General features: G+C 30.3%; 1 protein-coding gene across 4 annotated transcripts in view; it reads left to right on the forward strand.

Annotated features, from left to right (window-relative positions):
- The window catches only part of for (cGMP-dependent protein kinase for), a 133,940-nt gene extending 117,372 nt beyond the window's left edge, over nucleotides 1–16,568 (forward strand). For all 4 annotated transcript variants that reach the window (XM_089224915.1, XM_089224914.1, XM_089224916.1 and 1 more), the window contains 13 exons: nucleotides 7,614–7,727; nucleotides 9,332–9,437; nucleotides 9,543–9,606; nucleotides 9,732–9,809; nucleotides 11,886–11,980; nucleotides 12,167–12,316; nucleotides 12,985–13,135; nucleotides 13,226–13,389; nucleotides 13,755–13,932; nucleotides 13,998–14,127; nucleotides 14,708–14,834; nucleotides 15,453–15,494; nucleotides 15,565–16,568. In XM_089224915.1, the coding sequence (XP_089081041.1) occupies nucleotides 7,614–7,727; nucleotides 9,332–9,437; nucleotides 9,543–9,606; nucleotides 9,732–9,809; nucleotides 11,886–11,980; nucleotides 12,167–12,316; nucleotides 12,985–13,135; nucleotides 13,226–13,389; nucleotides 13,755–13,932; nucleotides 13,998–14,127; nucleotides 14,708–14,834; nucleotides 15,453–15,494; nucleotides 15,565–15,730 (1,565 nt within the window). In that variant the 3' untranslated portion in view covers nucleotides 15,731–16,568. The remainder of the gene's footprint in view (nucleotides 1–7,613; nucleotides 7,728–9,331; nucleotides 9,438–9,542; nucleotides 9,607–9,731; nucleotides 9,810–11,885; nucleotides 11,981–12,166; nucleotides 12,317–12,984; nucleotides 13,136–13,225; nucleotides 13,390–13,754; nucleotides 13,933–13,997; nucleotides 14,128–14,707; nucleotides 14,835–15,452; nucleotides 15,495–15,564) is intronic.
- Nucleotides 16,569–23,136: the final 6,568 nt, after the last annotated feature.

The following is a 23,136-nucleotide window of genomic DNA, read 5'->3' on the forward strand; positions in this document are numbered from 1 at the left end:
ACCATATCGTAGGTATAATGTTTTAGAACTAAGAGGGTCTTCTTGAATCTTGTCATTAAATGCTAAGGAATATCGTATAGGCAACTTTTTATACATTTTACCATAGGCCTTGTTGCAGTATTTTATTATTTAGTAATGAAATATACGATAAGACGTGTTTTCTTGACGTGGTGCGTTTTGATAGTGTAAATATTCCAATCCTATAGCATATGGGCCGTATATTAATTATTATAGAATATTATAATGGTTGAAATATTATATGATACTGAGATCGACTATTTCAAAACCAACGAACAACATTACACGTATTTACGGTTCGTTTCCCGAGTTATTTGTCATCAATTCATCATCGTCGTCTGCTAGGTTTACAGACAGCTGCAGCGGGAGTTCGGCGTCGGTGGCCGAAAACCGTTATCCGCTGTCGTAATCGCATCGACGCTGACAGTAATAACAATAATAACAATAATAATAATAATAATAATAATAAATATATAATGGTTGTTACCTGTACACGCGAGCCAACGTCGCTTCACTCGTTCGCAAATCGGACACGCCGCCCGCCGCGGTTGTACATTTTGCGCGTGTACGACAATAGAATCCGAAAATAATGCCACCGAGATCGATGACCTGATCGTCACTATAAAAGTGGCAGCGGCGTTCTTGCGCACAGTCGTCATCAGTCATTACCACTGCGACACTGCGTCTCGCCGGCATTTATATAATATTATTGTTGTCATTCCTCGGATCGTATACGAATATAGCCACCACTGAATTGGTCGTGTGGAGGCTTGTGTGGGCTTTAACTCATCTCATCACTCCCGAAATGCATTGGCCGACGAAAAATCAATCCGATAATTATTGGATATCTAATGGGCAAAAACGACAAGGTGAATAAGCGACAAAATTATAACTTTAAAAAGGTGTAGTAGCTACGCGTGATGAAAGGCTGGTCGATAATAATGTTGTGATGTGCTGATATCGTAACAGTCGGCAGATAGTCAATTGAAAATAGTCGTAATTAATTTGGGGGTTATATCAATTTTAAAAAATGGACGTTATTATATTGTAGATATAATAATATATGCATAATATTGAATGTATAATTGGTATTGTTCATGAAATTATAATATATTATATAAGCGATATTGGCGATAGCAAGTTTATGTTTTTATAGATATTTTATATTATTTATAAATTATAAAGTAAATTCTTATAATATATATATAGTTGGACCAGCTATAATAGTAGCTACTACTGTAATATCAATCGTCACGGGCCGAACATGCGTATTATATCTTATTTGCTCAGTCCGCCAGCAAAAGAACACGCCGGTCGTCGATTCTGCACATCCCCACTCGACACCGTCGATTCTACTTATAGACTAAAATTTTAATCGGTAGGGAGGTAAATCAGTTTTTTTTTCATTCATCGCGAACCTATGAAATACGCATCTATCGATTCGTGACTTTATTTCTCGGTTGTTGCGCTTGTTTGTCCTATAATCGCTTATAGTCACTACCTATACAGTCCTCCACCCACTCTTGTCAAAAGCTAAAGCAGAAGAACTGAATCATTGAAAGATTTGTTACGGTTTCGGAATTTCTTTCATTCACAGAACTCGGTATAGACTCACGGAGGCTGTTCAAGTCGTCGTCGAGGACCTATACCGGCTCCCCGAGAGAAATCGGAATCGTCACGCCTGCGCTTTAATTCACCTCGAATCGCGATGACTAATTTTTTGAAACGTGTATACCGTATGTACTGCAATGGTATATGGGCTTGTCGTCGGGCGTGTTTTTTAATTTTTATCAATGGATAACGCTGCAATGTGCGACATTAATCGTCGACAGTGTGACTGCTGTTAACGCAATGTGACATTTAGTACCTATCTACTATTTACATACAAATTACAAATGTATTACTCCGCGCGCCGGCTAGAAGTTTACAATTACTTGTTCAGATTTGCACTGTTACAGGTATAGTAAGTTATAACTAGATACGAACATCAGCGTTATTTTCCGCCGGAATTTTATGTCGTACATACACACTACGTAATACACACAATATAATAAGTGGTGTGTGTATGAATATACAACCACACGGGTGACACACTATAGACACCCACATGTATAATGTATCTTACGTTTTACCAAGGAAAGTTTTGTGCGCATGAGAGTACTGCGACTATGACGTACTCCGTTCACGACTTTTTGCCCGTCGCTTTATCGATAAATTATTGCTTACCTACCTATACCTCTGAGCTTTTTGTATCGTTGTACACAATTCGAGTGTTGACGACCGCGTTCGGTACGGCCAGCGCCGGTTGTTTCGTCACATCGTGTTGTTTCGATAATAATGTTATAATATTAAACAATAATAATAATGGCGCTTTTGTGGCACAGTTGCTGTAACATATACGTTCGGCGGTGTAATTTATAGTTGCTAATGAGCGTAAATCTCACGTGGGATTTGCACCGTTGTTTATGTGCGTATGATAATATTATATTAAATGAAGCACAATAATAACTATTGTGTATATTATTATAATTTATTATAGGTAGTGTTGTACATGATATTTCGACAGCGCTTTTTTGTGGTGTGCCACGCGGTGTGTGTAGCTCCGTCAAATATAATACACACGACCATGGCGTGGTTTTATTTCTCATCGCTTCAGTATATTATAATAATATTATTATGCGTATTAGGTATCGTGGTAAAAAAAATTTAAAAAAATGATACTTGACTTTGGTGCCATTTGGTCAGAAAACATTGGCGGACCGCCGTGATGGACCCTGCAGAAGTGTGGTGGTATAGAGTAACCTGAGAAGGGCGAAGAGATAAACGGAGAATTTAATATTATTAAGAAAAAAAATAAAAATGTTATATATTGTTTTACACGCGTATGGTGGTGTAACATTATGTAGTTGTAATAATAATATTAAGTACCAACGTAATATAATATATTATAAAATAAATATAATAATATAATACGGTCTGCGGGATGCATAGAGAACGGACAACTGATTTGAAATACGGTTCAATTATTTTATATTATAGATTATTATTGTTGTCTCGGTTTTTTCCTTCTCCTTTTTTATTTTTATTACCGTTCATTATTCAATTTGTTTATTCGTTGTGAGGCAATATTGCACGATTGTGTCCGCGTGCCAGTTTAATACGATGGATAAGTCGATTGTACGTGTCTCAATCGTGCAGCAGCGGTCCAGAAATCGTACACGCGTGGAAACTGACACGTTACAAGGGCGCATACCAATAAATTATTATTATAATTATTACATATTATTTAGCTGCGACTGCTTTCACTTCGTTATATCTTCATAAAATAATGAGAATTTTGAGTAGGTATTCCCGAATTCTAGCCAAACTCCTCCACCCGTTCTTGTTGGAAAGTGTGTTTATAAACGATACTTTGTGTTAGTTTAAGTGACTTTGTAAACATACTTTAGTACCCTCCTCATCATACTTATACCACTTAGTAATTATTACTTACCCAATATGTATGTATTGTATTATGTATTGTCCAAATGCTTAGAGATGTTCAGCATTTTAAAACGTTAACCAAACAAAAATACCATAGATTACAGTAATCGATCTGCAATATAACGATACATATTTTTCAAAATCAAACACGTCAAAAATATCGAATTGAAAAAACCAATGAATCATATGAGCCTCGTCGCGCAGTGTTGAGTAAGTTATTAATTATTTTCAATGATACATTATAGTGGTGATGAGATAAACAGATTGGAATAAACTGTCGTTCGTTATTTTACGTGGCAACGCGTTGCCAAACAGATCTGTGTAAAACACGGTCATCGGAGGTACGATGTAGTACGCATATTATGAGGTTATAAGCATTCCATAAAGGCATAAACTATTTAGTAACACTAAACGAGTTTGGACCGGAGTGACAATAGTGTGATATGACATGAAATACAACGTCTGTCGTTTCCTTTAATTTTTGTTTATGATATTTATATCATCGCCAGTGACAAAAATGTTGTTCATTTTTAATTTAAAACATACCTACTTACCCATATTAACATATATTTAATTATATATAAACATATATTTATATATTAACATACTATGGCTACGGCGTTGAATATATCAATTTTCGATCGTCTAATTTTGCATGGAATAATGTATTCATTTCGGAAGTATTTAATTTTAGGTACTATATATAAAATGTATACAAATTCGATAATATCCTATAAACTTGGACAGTAGTACTTAGATTTATGCCGTGCGTGTATATTGTTAATATTCGAAAAGTTGTACGGTTAATCAGTAGGTAAGCAATAAAATAATATAAAATTACCTAAAACAATACAACATAATATAATATAACAGGTTTGAAAATAATGTGAATGATAGTCAAATCTTAAAATGGAAGTTATCAAACGACCCGTAAGTATGATGTTAGGAAAAATATTCAGTCTTGTAACTCGTTACATGTTTATTGGACCGAATTTGCGTATACCTATATAATATTATGACGTCGCCTTAATAAAGCAACTTATATAGATAAGTTTTTTTTAATCATATATACCATTATATGATTAAGTTTTACTTATTCTTATTTTTCATACGTTATAGTTATATTGGGACTTGTTCAGAAATTTGTAATTTTAACTTCGAATTCTGTACGCCAAAAAGCTTATCGCGAACGTAAACGCGTCATAGACCACGTAAAAACATATTTATACCGGGTCCACACAGGACAAGAAAATAAAACCAAACATAAACTCAACTTTTCTCAGTATCGATGGGACAATCTAAATTTTATTTAAACACAGAAACACAAAAAAAGATTGTGTAGACCCAGCATAATATGATTCATTGTTTTCTCACGCATCGGAGAAAATATCAAGATTTATCTTAATATTATTTCTAGGACGCAACTAGTATGCACCCCGGGTACTGATCCTGCAGCAGGGGTTGTCATCCTTACAGATCGTGCACACTGTACACATAAAATAGTATAATAGAATATACATGCAGTATGACGTAAACCCTCATCCTGTACGACGCGTCTGTTCCTGGTTAAAGTTTTACGCAACTGAATAATATTATATTATACAATACAATATAAAGAGCACCGCGGCCCGCAGCAGCGTAACTGGCATAGCACTCGGAAAGGTCATATATATTTTATATACCACGCTCCGAATCGCTCGATTGCATAGAATATCATAAATTCATAATATAATTATGTTTACATTAAAATATTATTTGCTGTTTGAGTACCTACCATATAATTATTATTGGTAAGGCGCGCGACAACCTTAAATGCATTGATTGAAGGCAACTGATAGTCCTGCTGCTGCTACTGGTCCATTACCACACAGCGTGTATTATGATATAATTGCTGTGGCTGTATATTATAATATATATATATATATATGTGTGTGTATAGTGTGTGTCTGTGTCGTATTGTCCGGCGACGACGAACCATTATGTTCGGGTCATCCATTATTATACTGCAGCCGAAAGTGGTCGAAATATCTATCCCGTTTCAATTAATCAAAGTAACTTATACGTCCAATAAACGGTGTATTGTACAAGCGTATATGAAAAAAAGCTGCTATTGCATATGCCTATACAGTGTATAATATTTATATAATAATCTCTAAACGCGTATAATATGTCGACAAGAAAGAATTTTGGTCGGAAAATGATAAATTCTTTCGTATACACTATACGCCATGACAACATTATCAAACTTTTTGGTAGGAACATTATCTGTGTTCTCATGTTGGTTTTTTACGATATTTTAATTTTTAAATGAGTTTTGGGAATTTTCAAATATTCACACTTAACATGATCATAACTCATTTAAAAATTAAAATATCGTAAAAATCCAACATGAGAACACAGATAATGTTCCTACCTAAAAGTTTGATAATGGATCAATTCACTCTAATATCAAAACTAACAGCACACTATTGAATCTAGTAAGACGGAGACAACACATGCGGGTGTAGCGTCCTCTTAAGAGTAAGAAATAAACATGTTTTATTTACCAAAAATTCAGGTATTAGGCCAGATTAAGTCTCGTACCTCGCGCGTCGATTAACCACACCAAACGTACAAATTCTTTAACCAATTCAAATGTATAAATCAGTTATATTGCAATACGGGCGTTTATTATAATTATTGTCGAGGGGCCAGATACTCTGATAATATAACAGTGTCTCTAATCGACCGACTCTTCCTGAATATTTATTCATATATGTATTGATGCTATTGTGCATGTTAAGATTTAAAAGATTCTTTTTGATGAAACCTATTAAAATTAAAAAATAATAATTAGGGGACGTGCATAGACTTGTGATCACGATTTTCCCATCAGTCTATAATGATCTATATAGTATGTTTGTATAACCACACGTAGTCTTGTCTCTATGCAGCAACGAGAGTTTATGTTGCGGCGAGTCCTCTGAAGATTTCAATGCCTCAAGGGCATCTTCTGCAGAATGTGTGATATCACCTGCATGAAAAGTTACTGAAATCGAACCTAATTGTGCAGTTTGTGCGGAATAGTATAATACTGCATGCAGCACCATAATAACGTGCAGGTCCGTCGATTTTCATTGCCGCTCCATATACGCATAGAGATGCATCAACAAACTGTTGGTTTACTCTTTACGTTTATGTGGTAGGTACGCGTACATTGAAGAGGACACTGTAATTATCACCGCAATGTCTCTTCTGCAATTATAATTTCGCGAGTCAAATCATGTCCTATATAATATTATGGAAAGAAGACTACGTGTCGCAACGAGGCCACAACCGACCTGGGCTCGCGTGTGCAGTGTGTGAAGTTGACCGCATCGCTCGCTCCATTTTACACAATTCGAAACAACAATAAATTGCACTTGTTACGTATGGGTATAATAATATAATATGTTTGATACTCTAGCGCAGGTTTTGATATCGTCTCCGTCACGTTGTGATGTGTGCCGGCTGTACGTAAAAATAAGGTCAGGTGTGTAGTTTTTTTTTAGTGCGTAAACGCCGTAAACTCCTCACGAAACTTTTTATTATTTTCATACACGTTCAACGTTGAATCACTTGTATTACGATTATTATTATTATTACTATTACTATATTACTTTTACTATTACTATATTACTATTACTATTACTATTACTATTAATATTACTATTTCGAGGAGAAGGCCGCGACGATAATATGACTTAAGTGCCTACACGGATACCTACGACCAATGCTAAAAAATAATTACATATAGGTAATAATTTTTCATCCCGAGCACCATATTTTAGTATTTTTTCCTTTGATTTGACGGTCGCGTTTTGTGTTAAATGTATATTTACCCAGTCATATAAACTATATATTTACGATGGTGACTTTAACTAATTACGACAATGATAGTAGATAATATATACTCTTGAAAATAACATTGTACATTTAAAACTTTGTTTTCACGCCCAAGTTGTACGCCAAATAATATGTTGTGTTATTTCTCACGTTGGTTTATATCTATATAATAATAAATTAATAATTGTCATCCACAATTTCTATTATTTTTTCCTGTAAACTAATGTATTTGTGTATTGTTTTTTCAGAGGGACGAGTGGAGGTGAGCAGAGAAAACAAATATCTTAGTACTATGACCTCTGGAAAAGTATTCGGAGAGTTGGCTATTTTATACAACTGCAAGCGTACTGCCACTATTAAAGGTATGGTATACTTATTTCATTATTTTTGCTCTTAAAAAAAATATATATATATATAAAAGCGCTCAAATAACCTATGCATAAAACTACAAAAACTGCAGTTTTAATCAGTATGATGAAGTCATATCTTAAGATGAGTTACTATTTTTCTTTATTATTAAAGAGGAAAGATAATATAATGTAATAATGAAAAAAAAAACGATAAATTTTAATTTATAATTCAGTCAATTTAACGATTATATTTTGAAATCCCTAATTCCCGGCCCAAGTATGTACCCATTCTATTCGAATACTCTTTTAATTTAACAGATCTCAAGTAGGTTCGGGGCAAGCCTTACCACTTATTATGTAATAGAATCAAACCATTCAAACCACACTAATGTAGTTTTATACATATACACTATACAGAGTGTTCTGTATGCGTAAGGACTATATATAGCATTCCTCTCAGCTACTAATGAATATTGAATATATCTGATTTTTTTCCTATTTATCTTGGCGTCAATACATATAAGCCTCCAAAATGGAGGTATTAACTTTAAATTTTTAAGTCGCAACTACTATTAGTTTCACTGTAAATACTTCTAAATATTTGACAATTTTTAACAAGCTTATATAGGTATAGTTAAATTAAAATAATATTGGTAATTGAAAAGTATATTCTCTGCAAAACTTTTAATAACGTATTGTTATAGTATAGTTAGGCGATAAGCAATATTACTTTATTTTTACTTTCTCAAAAAAAAATTAATTAGTTAATTACAATAAATAGTTATTATAAATATTAGTTATAAATAATATTTATTATTTATAAAAACTGTTAAACTTTTAGAAACTGTTATTTATAAAAACATACCTACTTACAGTAATTAAAAACCAAGTACATACTTAAAAAAATAATAAAATCCTTACTCCATATAAATATGAACATCAATTTTAATAATGTTCAGAGTGTGTATAGATGTGCCGATTGAAATAATTTACTTTTTTGATACTTAAATTTCTTAATTTTATAAATTAACTTTAACTTAAACTAAGCATTTAAATTTTAAAAGACATTTCATAATAGTATATTGTACTTAAATAAAAAAATATTTTACTAGTGCAGTTCATTCATATCGGCCCGTGATCACATTATAATGCATCATCAGCAATACATTGCTAAATCATTTCAATTGGCATAATTAAACGCCTGGCTAATTGTTTTCGTTATGTTTGTTTTGATCAATGGCCACGCCATTCAATAATATACATATTAGATGTATGACAAACAAACGAGTCCAGTACAGACTTGGCTTTCGCAGTCATGTGGACTCGTGTTTTTCATCAGTTGTACAAACCTCTGGTCACGGTGACGTTTTGTGTTTATGAATTTTTTTATTGGTTGTTAATAACTGCAGATAACGGAACGTCATTTATCTTCTTTCTCACATTGTGTAAAACAAAATGTGATTTTTAATATAATATCTGATAATAGTGATAATCAAATAATTTTGTTTCAATATTCAATAACAATATTATAATTATATAGAAAATACTTAACCTTGATATTATTATATTATAACTCTTGATGTCAATAATTAATTCATCATATTTTCTTTTCCCAGCTGCCACGGACTGTAAGCTATGGGCGATCGAACGACAATGCTTCCAGACAATTATGATGAGGACTGGTCTCATAAGACAAACGGAATATACAGATTTCCTCAAGAGGTAAGATTTTGGATTGCAGTCTCTCCATTCCTTCAACCGTGTACAGTCGTGTTTCCAATTAATAATAACCAATTGCTTAAACCGATCTTAATCTTATGTTTTCAGTGTTCCAATATTCAAAGACCTGCCCGAAGAAACCCTTATAAAGATTTCGGACGTTTTGGAAGAGGTAAAAAATAATTAATGTATTATGCAGATTTTTTAACCACAGAATACATGAAACATATTTCATATATTCTGTGGTATAACCAATGAAACGACTAATGTATATTATGTTGACTTTACATTTTTTAGACGTTCTACAATGCCGGAGACTACATAATCAGACAAGGTGCCCGGGGAGACACGTTCTTCATAATCAACAAAGGAAAGGTATAAAAAATAATAGTTTAGACTCTATATTATACGCGCAGCGATACCTGCAATTATATGCGTAGTGGCATTAAGACAAGAGGTTTGCTTCTAATCCAATACCGTCCAAGAGAGGATCGTCTAAAGCTGTTCGGTCTGAAAAAATCTAAAATATCAACTCTTTATCCTCTAATATAACCATAAACCTTGAATGAGTCTATCAAAATAATATAATATGTATAAATCACTGACGGGTTTTTATGTCGGTGAGTGATTCACCCCCTCTTTCCCCGATCCTCCCGTTAATTTAAGCCCAATGTTCTGAAGAAAGAAAAAAATTAGAGGGGTTCAACTTAATAAAAGAACTAAAATATTAACCCCTTTTAAGACTTGTCTTCATTAAGTATTAGGTATGTATACAAATGTATATAATTTTAAATAAAATGTGTTGTCGAGGACTTTGGGGAACTATAAGTCGTTGTTCCACAAAATATTTAATTTTTATATTTTTGATTGAAATAAAATTTGGACATAAATTATTTTAATAGGTAAATTATTTGGTAAGTAATTTAGAGAACAATATTTCACTCGTCATCTATAAAAATTAAAAGGTTTATCTAATAATATCTGATATATTTGGGGAAAATTATCTTATTTTTGTTTTTTTTTTTTTGAAAATGTTGTAAGAATTTGTATGCTACTTGATGTCAATGTATGCATTAGGTACTATATATAAGGATAATACACCATAAACAGTGCATACAATAGGTAGCAAAGTCGATAGTGTTGTAATACATACATTACATAAATCTTTTCCCATGGTGTTTATTACTACACCGTTTGTTACAAGTTACTAAACCTTAAACTTAAACTATACAATTGTTATATAGTTCAATTATTGGTTCATCTTCCACTTTCATCATCAAATTGAATTTTATTTATTCTTATTTTCGATGAAGTTAACGTGCTTTCAATATTTAAATTAATATTAATATTCTCTTATTAGTTTTTGTCATCCAATTTAATATCTTTTATATATGCTATTATCTCAATAAAATCATCTTTACTCTTTTTTGGCCAGTTTCATATCTCTTTTTTATAATTTTATTATGTTTTCAACCATTAAATATAATATGTTTTTTTTAATATTTATACCCAATGTCTGTAAAGTGTAAATATTTTGATAACGTGTAGTTGTCATTTAAAATATTTTCATACATTAAAACCCAGTTAATTATGTTGATTAAGCATATAAGTAGAGTCCTTAAAATTTGCGTCTTGAGCCTTAATATCTGATGGGAACTGGAGAAAATGTTAAATTATATTTATTTAAATTTTAAATCAAGATTTAGGGTTCTGATAAAGATTGATTGAAAATGATCAAATATTCAACGTAGAGACATATTTTTAGATAGGTACCCGGTGTCACCTATAATTTGTGCTTTTATAGTATTTTAATCAAACTTATTTCTAAAACTAAGTATATAATAAATGAATGAAAAAATATTATTTTTATCAACAATGACTACCCTATATATTATGTAGGTAGTGTACGTAGTAAATAGTAAAATATTGTTGGTTTTACTCGATGAATTATTTTCCGGCCCGCGTATAGGTATAATTTATTGCAAGTGGTCTATAAGTGTAGGCGTACTCCAGGCAATTAGTAGCGGACCTGAAAATCATTTTAGGAAAGAGTGAATTAATATCATAGATTGATAGGTACTAACAAAGACGTAATAACTGAAATCTGAATATACATTTCCAATTATCATATTTAAAAAAATACTTTTTTTATATCATTTATTTATAAGTATGAAGTTGTAGTTATAAATTTCATATTCAATTTATCATACGGCGCTACAATTCAAGTAAAAAAAAAAAAGCCCTAGGGAAGGGTAATCGCCACGTCCCCTCCTCAAATCCGCCACTGACTCCAGGCCACCGTAGTGTGCATATTTATTTATTGTGTTATTACAAGTATATCATTACCGGCTTACCGCATCACTCCCCCCGGCAGACCTTTTGTCGCAGTGTTATTATAATATTTATTATATCGACGAATGATAACCGGTGTGTTTTGTCCCCCGAAAATAGGTTAAAGTCACCATAAAACAATCGAACAACGCCGAAGACAAGTACATCAGGACGTTGCAGAAGGGTGACTTTTTCGGCGAAAAAGCGCTACAAGGGTACGTACACATTTTTTGTATACTTATTGACACAACCCCTTTAACCATCGTGTTCACATGCACTCGATTTGGCTGTGACGGAACAAAATATGTCCTCGTATATTGAAAACGTTGTAACTACTTGTCGACAATAACGCTTAGACGATGATGATATTTATCGGACAATTTTTTTTTTTTTTTTTGCAGCGATGACTTGCGTACCGCGAACATCATCGCGTGCGACCCCGACGGAGTGTCATGTTTGGTCATAGACCGGGAGACATTCAACCAACTGATTGCCGGACTAGACGAGATACGCACCAGATACAAAGACGACGATGTCTTGGGTCGAATGAGGTAATAATAACTGTTATCATAATATTATTATTATTGTTATATTTTTCGACTATCGCTCCACCACCTCAATATCGTATCTAGGTTATTGTTTTTTTCTGACTACGAACAATATATGAATATAATATACTATTATATGGATATCGATATGATAATCGTCATATTGTAAAAAGACATCCATACATTATTGTATCATATACCCAAACATTATGTTATTAATTATGTAATTATTATTATTATAAACGGTGGTTACGAGGTTAGGATAATGTCTTCCAAATACACTGTACCAATCATTTTTAGATATTTAATACATGCGTTTACCTAATGTTCGTCATTTTCACTTACATGCACTTGTCCTAGGCTCTTGGTAAGCTCAATAGTAAAATATGATTACGTGTAGTTGGTATTTTCTTCACTTTTTGTCGTGAAAGTACATTGAGTACGAATATAACTTACAAAACACAATAGAATATTATTATGCATGTTGCATGACACATATTTCTTCGTTATATTAAATGTTTTAATAATATGTATTTATGTAATTTAATTTTTCATCCGTACATATTATATATTTATATGTCTATATATAATATATTTGTAGATAATGCTACCATGTAAATTTAATTTTGTCATTTCTTTTTCCTTATGATCTAATTGTGAAATGTTAATAGCTCTACAAACAAGGAGTTCCAGAACCTGAAGCTTTCCGACCTGCAAGTTTTGGCCACTTTGGGCGTGGGTGGTTTCGGTCGCGTGGAACTCGTCCAAGTAAACAACGACACATCCAGATCGTTTGCCCTAAAACAAATGAAAAAGAGTCAAGTGAGCAGTCCAATTATATTCATAGTTTTTTATTTCAACAATTGGTGAATTTCAGTATATTTTATAATATCTGTATATTATTATATTTAGATTGTCGAGACTAGACAACAACAGCACATCATGTCAGAAAAAGAGATCATGGGAGAAGCTAACTGTGAATTCATTGTTAAGTTGTTCAAGACGTTCAAAGATCAAAAATACTTGTATATGCTCATGGAGTCTTGTCTTGGGGGAGAATTGTGGACTATACTGAGGTAAATAATAAATATTGCCGGAAAAGAAATAGTATTATTTTTTTTTTTTATAGTGGGATTGTATAAACATTAAACATTGTTTGGTATACCTGGATTTTTTGGTGTCTGAAAATTCAGATTGTTATAGTTGATATTTTTGTTATCAACTGGATATTTAAAAAAAAATAAAAAAAAAATTTAAAAAAATTACATTTACTGACTAACGTCTAGTTATATTTCTATACAATTATATAAATAATATTTGTTCATTAAAATAATATTTCAATTTGTGTAATATACTTACTGTTAGAGGACTGTAAATATTTTATATTTGCTTAACATATTATTATCACTTTATTTACTTTATATACTATAACTAATTATAGAGACAAAGGCCATTTTGATGATTCTACCACACGTTTCTACACTGGATGTGTCGTTGAAGCATTTGACTACTTACATTCTCGTAACATAATCTACAGAGATCTGAAACCTGAAAATCTACTTTTGGATATCACTGGTTATGTGAAATTGGTCGATTTCGGTTTTGCTAAAAAACTACAGGTTAGTACAAATTTCTGTTTTATACAATATTATAGTCAATATTCAAAATTATTTAAATTTATTAGAACGGAAGAAAAACCTGGACATTTTGTGGAACACCAGAATATGTTGCCCCCGAAGTGATTCTCAACAGAGGTCATGATATAAGTGCTGATTACTGGTCATTAGGAGTACTTATGTTTGAACTACTTACCGGTATGTATTTCCATTTATATTTTATTTTAATAATAAAAATGTTGATTGTTTTTATCCATTAAGAGGAAGTCATAAAAGCTTGAGTTATCTCTATCTTACTCACCCTTAGTAATGTATTATAATGAGTATGTATATGCCATATTTTTGCTATAATTTATTTATTGGTAAATCATAGCAAATTTACATTTTATCGAATTTGTAGAGAAGAATATAAATGGAATTTTAATGTACTTACAGATTTTCATTTTATATTTAGTTTTTCTTCTCAAATAATTTCAAATTTATGTAATTCGTCATAAAATTTGTTATCTAGGTTTGCTATTTTATAAGTGTAAAGACACAGAAACAACACATTTGAATAGTATGTCCTCTTGTTGAAAAATTAGTTGAGAAAATATTTATCTTGAAAATATTTAATAGAATTATATTAATACATGTATACATTGTATATAAAAAAATGTATCATGTCAACAATTGTCCTTTATCACATTTAATTATGTGTCATAAAGTTTGGAATTTGATAATTGCATACTTTAAGTGACCTTTTCAATTTATTCAAATTAGTTATTTATTGTCTTAGGTACACCGCCATTCACTGGAGCCGATCCGATGAAAACTTATAACATAATACTTAAAGGCATAGATGCAATAGAATTTCCAAGAAATATCACAAGGAATGCTAGAGTCTTAATTAAGAAATTATGCAGGTATCCGCTGAGTGTCATTATTGAATTATTTATTAATGCAAAAAATAATTTATTGTGTACATTTCTTTGGTTGAATGGGATACTTTTAATTTATTTCCTCACAAGAAAATATTGTTTTATTTAAGTTATGCCGTTTTGGAATTTATTTGACAATTTAAACACTGATTAGTAAACCAATAATTAGTAACTTTAACTAAATTTTACTTTTCTGGAATCTATATTCATGTGTAATACTCAGTGCTGCAAAAAAATTCAACTTGCTCGAACATACAAATACTAGAGCTCTGTCATCTCTAAGCACATTGCATTATGAAGGGGCCACCAGAATATGAATGTAGCATGCTGATATGCTTCAAAGATATACAATGAGCCAACTAACGCGTTTCAACTGCATACAATGAATTTTGAAAGGAGTTTGTGGAGGAAATCTGAGAGAATAAACAATTTATGGTAGTTGTCCAGTTGCGTTTTCTCGTGGCACAGAGTATAATCATTTTGAAAACTATAGAGACTAGAGACTATTAAAGCTATATAGCCCAATCAACCAAATATGTATGACACATATAAGGTTTGAAATTCAAAATAAATGTAAATTGATTTGGTAATGTTTTATTTCAGAGATAATCCAGCTGAACGGCTTACTGAAGTACAAAAACATAAGTAAGATTACATATTATCTTTATATACATTATGATAGGGAAATTTTAAACAAATGTTTATTGTGTTCAAGGTGGTTTGATGGTTTCAATTGGGAAGGACTACGTAATCGAACCCTTACTCCTCCTATCTTGCCAAAGGTGCGCAGTGCTATAGACACAAGCAATTTTGACAATTATCCGCCTGACGCAGACAGTCCACCACCAGATGATAATTCAGGATGGGATGTAAATTTTTAAAATGTAAAAAACAATAATTATTGTTTGTCCACGTCTACGATTTTACTCTATGGTTTCAAATTACCCATGTTTTACATTCTAGTTATGTCTTACAAATTAATTTAGTCTTGTTAATTATTCAGTGTACTACCATATGGAAACAAATAATTGTTAGATTATTTGATATTATTTTTCAAATTTTGTTAACCATACCATTTAAATTTTGTTTTTATATAAATAAATATTTGTTATATCCCCCTCCCTTTCTGATAGGTATCTATAGATACCTACATTTACGAATTTAATATACAATAAGTGCCTTTCAATTTTCTGAACACAATTTATTATGGCAAAATATATAACTGTCATTAATTTATTTATTTTAGTGAAGTTTGCGCGAGTTTTATTTTTTCCAATTAAGTAAAAATTAATATTGGTTATTAATTTTCTTCTTGTATAGTTTGATTATTGATTTATGTGTTTTAGTATTTATAAATAATTTTTTCTATGGAAAAGTTATCCAGATATAAAAATTATACATTATATTATGTTATAACATATTAAGATCACAATAACTATGAATTATTTTTTAATGATTGTTATTATTGTTACTCTCTGAATAGTCCTTATCCAGTGAGTCCCTTGACTTTATATATTTATATTTATCTATATATAATATACTTATATATTTTTTGATTAATAAAAATTATTTTACACATTGGACTTGAATAATGTTTGTGAGGTATAAAATTGTAAAATCAATCAAATCATGGTGTGCATTATCATCTATTTATCATATTATATATATATATTCAAATGATAAAATAAATCATTATATATTACATTTTTACAACTTTAAGTCACAACTACTGTATCATGGTAATGTTTTTTTTTTTTTTTTTTTTTATACGATATACAATGTAAAGTATTGAATATTTATTATCTAAATGCAGATAAGTTATCTCTGAATTTTTTTGCTGAAAAACAATCGGTTTAAAAACAAATAATATGGTTTTAATAGTTTAATACTATAATATATAACAAAAAAAACTATAGTTTCTCATTTCTTATTCTATGAGGTTTTCAAACAAATTGAAACGTATATGAGCATTGTAATTATACAGTATCTGATTAAGAACCCGTTGTTATGAATGCATATTGCTTTTAGCTATTTCAGTTATTTTGTTTTCATGGCCAAAAATAATAAAAATCACAAAAGCATAAAAATAATTTTAGTAATATTGTTAAAGAATAACGGTAATAATGATAAATGACTTTATCTAAACAAGATGCCATTAAACTAAAAATAATTGTCTGTAAAATGCTTGTTATTAACTTTGTAAAACATTTACATGCTAAATGCAAAATATTAAAACAGTTTCTAAGATGTTTACACTATACACCGATGACCATTTGTTTGAATTTCAATATCAATAAGTACCTATATTCAATAACAGAAAACTAGGTGTAAATGTATGAATATTGGGTAAGATGTAATATTATAATCGTTATTTCTGCCTTAGTTGTGAAACCACAAGTTGAAGAGAAAAATAATAAAGTGGGAGTACAAATTTAAATCATAATATAATTTATAACTATGAATTATTAGTCTTACTAAACTATTAATTTGATTAAACCAACTTCATAATAATAATTATAATTTATCAGATACAGAACACCTATAGATTTTTTAATTTTTACGAATCCCGGAAAAAAAGAACAATTTTTAAAATTTAAAAATAATATACTATCACAAAAAAAAATGATATGCAATAAAAATATGCACTAAAAATCATCAAATATGCATTTTTAGTGCATATTTTAATAACTTTTAAGAGTTATTTTTATTTATTATTGTCCTAATACAATTTAAAATAATTTTTGTAAAAAAAATTATCATCATTCAGAATCATAATTCACAAGTTTAGGTTATTACTTATTAGTATAACATATCTAACGTTACTAGTTACTACACTATGATACTATGTTTTTTTTTTAAATTTATGATTAATCAAAAATTATTGATTAATCAATATAACAATATTTAAATATTTAATAAGCAATTTGACTTACAGGTGGGTTACTGTAATTGATGGAATTAAATTTGAATCTAATGATATTATATGATTATATACAAAAAACGATTCTGAGGGGAGACGGTTTATCTGTCTAGAATATATTATAATTTATTAAAAAAATTGAAATCTTAGATTTAAAAAGAAAAATTTTTTATGAAGGTTAAAAATAAATTTCTATCGATATTAATTTTAAAAAAACTAATGATGATCGAAAATTGCAAATACCTATGAATAGTATGAATAGTTCAACCTAAGTAGAAAATTTTTGAAAATTGCATAGTGGATAGAATATAGGTACTTATATAAACATTCGGTGAAAATTTCATGTACCAATGGTCATTTGTTTTAAAGTTACATCAAAAATCAAAATCGATTTTGTCGAAAACTGATTGTGCGTAAAATTTCCCGTTGTCTCCTTAATTTTTAGTTTGTTTATCCCGATTATTTGGAAAAATATTAAGAATTTTTACTTTTGACCCCCCAAAGTATCAACTAGATTCATTTTCTGATTGAACGAGGTAGGTACTGAAGTTAAAAATCGAAGCACAAATACTCCCCCAAAACGTGATGACAGTCACAAAAATAATAATAACGCACACATAATCAATAAAAAATGAATCTAAAATGAAATAAATTCATACATATATTATAAACGGTTTTCTATCAAAATGCATTATTGGCTTGTAATATTTTCATATTAGCATAAACAAATATTGGCCTGAATTAGAAACCATAGTTTTTATTAGCGTGTACCTAGTTATATTATTATAACAACTATTAGAGTAGGTGCAATATTTACTTAGTGTTATACAAATTTTCACAAAGTGTTAAATAATTTATCGGATATAAAAATGGCTCTCCAAGAATTCGGAGCATCTCCAATGCAGCTCAACGATTCGTCAGCTATTCGCCTCGAAGTTCAACTAATGAACTTGACGTTTTTGGTCGGAGTCTTTCCGATGTTGGTCATATACATCGGATTTTATGCATTCATATACATGTCGACAGATTCTAGTCGCCGTCCGTACCACAAAAACGGCATTGACCCCTGCGGCCGCCGTCGCTGTTTTCAACCGTTCTGCAACCTTAACGCCGATCCTGACGATTTGCTATCAACCGAGTGGTTGGAAGATTAGACTTCTGTTTGCAGCTCGGTGTCGAATATTTCTGCAGACGATGAGTCGTGATAAACATTTTTTTTTATGCCCACTGCCAACGCCTGCGCTCGTCAAACTGTCTTTACCCTGGTACCTACCCTAAAAGAATTTAATTTTTATACTCGTCGTTATTGACATTCAATTAACTTTTTTTCTGTAAAATTACCCTTAAAGTAAAATTTTCAAGTATAGCGTCTTTTAGTAAGTTGTTGACCATTACGTTTTGATTTATAGTTATCCATGTTCATTTCTAGTTCTTAATTTTCCGATTTTAATTCTTTGATTATTTTATACAATTCTAACATTTTTGATCTATAGTTGGGTATTTGTGCAGTATTTTTCTAAAATTAAAAATAATCATTAAGCTTAATTATTATTTATCGGTAACAATTATAAAATATATTATATTATTAATTCCTAAGCAGTTCCTTAGGTTATTTTCGCTCAGAATCGACATATCCGTTTGTTTTATAATTAACTCCAACTTACTTTACATAAAGTTTCTGATTTTAACTTCTCCTCTTTCATTGCTTTTAACTCAGTTTCCATCGATTTACAATTATTTTTTAGCTCCAAGTGCTCCAACTTCTTCTCGAGTTCTATTGATGGATAGACGATAGTACGATTCGTTAGGTACTGTAAAATTATAATTATAATATAGATACATTATTGGTATTTCTGTCTCACACTTATGTTAAAATAATGTATATTGATCATTCTGTCACAAATAACAACCAGTAGGTATGTATTATTTTTGGTGCTTGGCATGGGCGTAGGTAGGAAATATTTTCGGAGGGGTTTTTTGTCTAAATCTATATTAATATGATAAAATTAAGAATCATTTATTTGTATGTATTAAATAATATAATAATAATTATAATTATTTATAATATAGGTAAATACAATATTTTGTCCATATAATTTACAAATTTAAAAATATTAAAAAAAAGCCGCTAGCTGATAAGCGCGGCCCGCCGATAAAACCGATTTATACACTATACCTATTTTGTTACCTATATGTTATTACCAACAATTGCAATTCAACTAGTATACAATGTGAATTGTGGTTTCCCACAAATTATACCTAGTACCTACATAATATGCGAGTTAATAATATTCTCGAACAAATTCACAAAAAGCTCAAGATTGTTTTATTTAATTTCGGGGGGTGTTTAAACACCCAACCCCCCCCCCCTTACCTACGCCCATGGTGCTTGGATAGAACGCGTTCGTGAATGATCGTTCATTGCGTTCACGGGATGAAACATTGGGATGGTAAAGTAGGAGAGTTAATTTTTTCATTGAGTACATTTTGACGAAACATTTTGTTAGTTACATTCCTACTGGTCAGCTATAGTAAGTAAGTTTAAATGTACCATAAAAGGAAAGAAATCATAAGGTTAGGTTCCTCAAATATTTATCAATGTTTAGTAGGTGAAGCTAGCGAACCTCAAAATATCCAATGAACCCTTTCCAAATGACAAGACTTAAAATTGTACTCAACAATAGGTTAATGCACAGTAGGTATAATGCCTTTATTTTAAATTACTATAATATGTAGCTGTAAAAAGTACTTACTCGTCTATCCATACAGGTTTAAATTGTGGTAAAACTTAGTATACTTTGTATCATAATGGGAAATATCTGAATTCATATTTGATATTAATTAATATAAAACAGATTCAAATATGATAAAATAATTTACTTTGTAGCCGAAAATAGTTTTGTAATATAAATGGCTTATTTCCTGATGATTTCAATAACAATCGTTTCTAGGAAATTTGTAGTTACATAACAACTACAGTTTGTTAGTTTGTATATAAACAAAAAAATATTATTAATCAACTAATGTCACTATCTAATATCTATTACAGTCTAATTTTTTTAAAATTTAAATTCAGAAAACTTATGAGGAATCTTATATTATTGTTACAAGTCGGTTGACCGTAACCTCGTACTTGTAGAGTTTGAATTTAAGTTAGATACTTTTAAATAAACAAACAATAAGCTCTAATAAGTATCAGTAGTTTTTATTAATTGGACATTTACAGACAATGGACACGTTCCATTTCCAATTACCTTCCATTACCATTATTCTTCCTTATATCTACATCAACTAGGACAATCCGTCCTATATAAAAAGTGCTTTACCTACGTAATACCTACTAAATGTTTTACAATTACTATATTTCACAGTATGTTTAATAACTACTACATCCGTTCCTATTACAAATGTTATTAATACTTAATCTTAACATTATATTTTAAAGGTTTTTGACTAAGCAAAAAATTATGTATCGACAATAATTGTAAAATAACTTTGACACATCGAACTTTTTTCAAAGCAATAGGTACATATAGCTCATAATATAAGAGTCAAAACATGTTTGCAATGATCATGGCGTGCATAAAACTATTTGTTGGAATATTAATGTATCTACAGTTATTAAACTTTTGATTTACACCAGAAAAACTTAATCGATTTCGTTAAAAATTGCAGGTTTTACAATATAATTGATTTTTGCGTTTGACTAAACACAATTGAAAATTATACTAAGAATTTTTTATTCACTATCTCCCTATCAGAAAATATGTTGTAGTAAAAATATTGGAATACTTTTGTTGGCCGATTTTGTATGAATGGTGTGAAATTTAAAATAATGACTTCTAAGATGATAAGTGTTTCGACTATAAATTGTCAAATTTTCGTTTGTAGGTTTACCTATAATTGTTCAGGGTAAATAATATTATAGTCATGAAGTCTTGTCAATTTAGGAGTTAGGACTGAACAGCATAGGCGTAGTTAATATATTGAAAGTTTATATTAACAATAAGGCTGGGTAAGTTAACAAAATTATTTATTATAACTTCGTTAAGTTTTCGTGATTTTTATGTATGTTGTAAAAATTAAAATTTGAATGCTTGTAAAAAAAATTTGGGACTGTATTTCTTTTATTTTTCAACTGATATTGTAAAAATATGTTAGAAGCCTCGTATTAAATTTTCAAATCTTATGTATATACATCACCATTAAAATAGCGATATATATATATCAATATACTATTATAAATCTTCGGGATTGGCGTTAAGATAACAGAATGGTTGAAACCAGCAATGGCAACAGCATGGTGACAATGCCGTTTTTGTTGTCCGGACGTAGAACACAATCTGTTGACTTGTAAATTAATGCGTAAAATGCAATGTATACCTACATTCTACAACCAACACCAGTATGATTCTGACCAAAAATACTAAGTTCATAAGTTGAATTTCGAGGCGAATAGCCAACGATCCTGTGGGCTGCATCTTGGATTCATCTTGGCCAATGACACTTAGCTTAAAATAAATAGAAATAAAAAAAGATTCAAATAAAAAAAAATTCAATAATGTAAGTGATTGAACTTATTCATTATCAATACTTCATTCATAATTGTCTTTAGTCATCTGGAATGAGCATATATGCATAAAAACAGTGTTTGGATTCTGGGGGAGCTGAAGCTGTAGCTCAGATCAGGATACTGAATACTCTTATGATGCTTTTAAATTAAATAATGTGTATCATGTAATGAAATCATTTTTTTTTTTTTTTAGGGAGGGGGGGGGGGGTCTTAGGGGCTAAGCTCCCCCCTAGTCCCCCCTATTTGTGCCTATTAAAAAGTTTTGAATCGTTAATGCTTAATTAAAAATCTAAATTATTCGCAGGCAGAATCCAACTACTTAATAGTTTTATTTAAATTTGTTTTTAATTTAAATAAAGTGATATATTATGTATATTATATAATATATATATTATTTTTTGTATTCATAAATGGCTAAAATCACTATCAAAGTACAAAATAATAACTCGAGGTAGTATATCAACTTAACAAACTGTTAAATATTATTTCAAAACGTATTATTCAGCATTAAGTTTCAATTGAACATATTACCAACTATAAATCCGTTTAAAATACCAAGTGCAAAAAAAAAATTAACGCGCTTCAAGTCCATTTAACGACTCTTGCGTTTTAAGAAATTATGTATCTGTGCTCGGTGCACAGTGAAAATCCTAAGCAAGATAGTACAATTTGTAATTGGTTAAAAGTTAAAACACTTAAAGAACTGTACATAAAACCATGGTATTATTGAATAATTATTTTAACTCATTTTAACTTTTAAACCAATGAAAAAGAGTAAAAACTAAAAACAAGTT

This window comes from Diuraphis noxia, unplaced genomic scaffold (assembly GCF_037042655.1).
Source record: "Diuraphis noxia isolate RWA-SAM2 unplaced genomic scaffold, SU_Dnox_SAM2 contig0003, whole genome shotgun sequence".
In the NCBI taxonomy this organism is placed as follows: Eukaryota; Metazoa; Arthropoda; class Insecta; order Hemiptera; family Aphididae; genus Diuraphis; species Diuraphis noxia.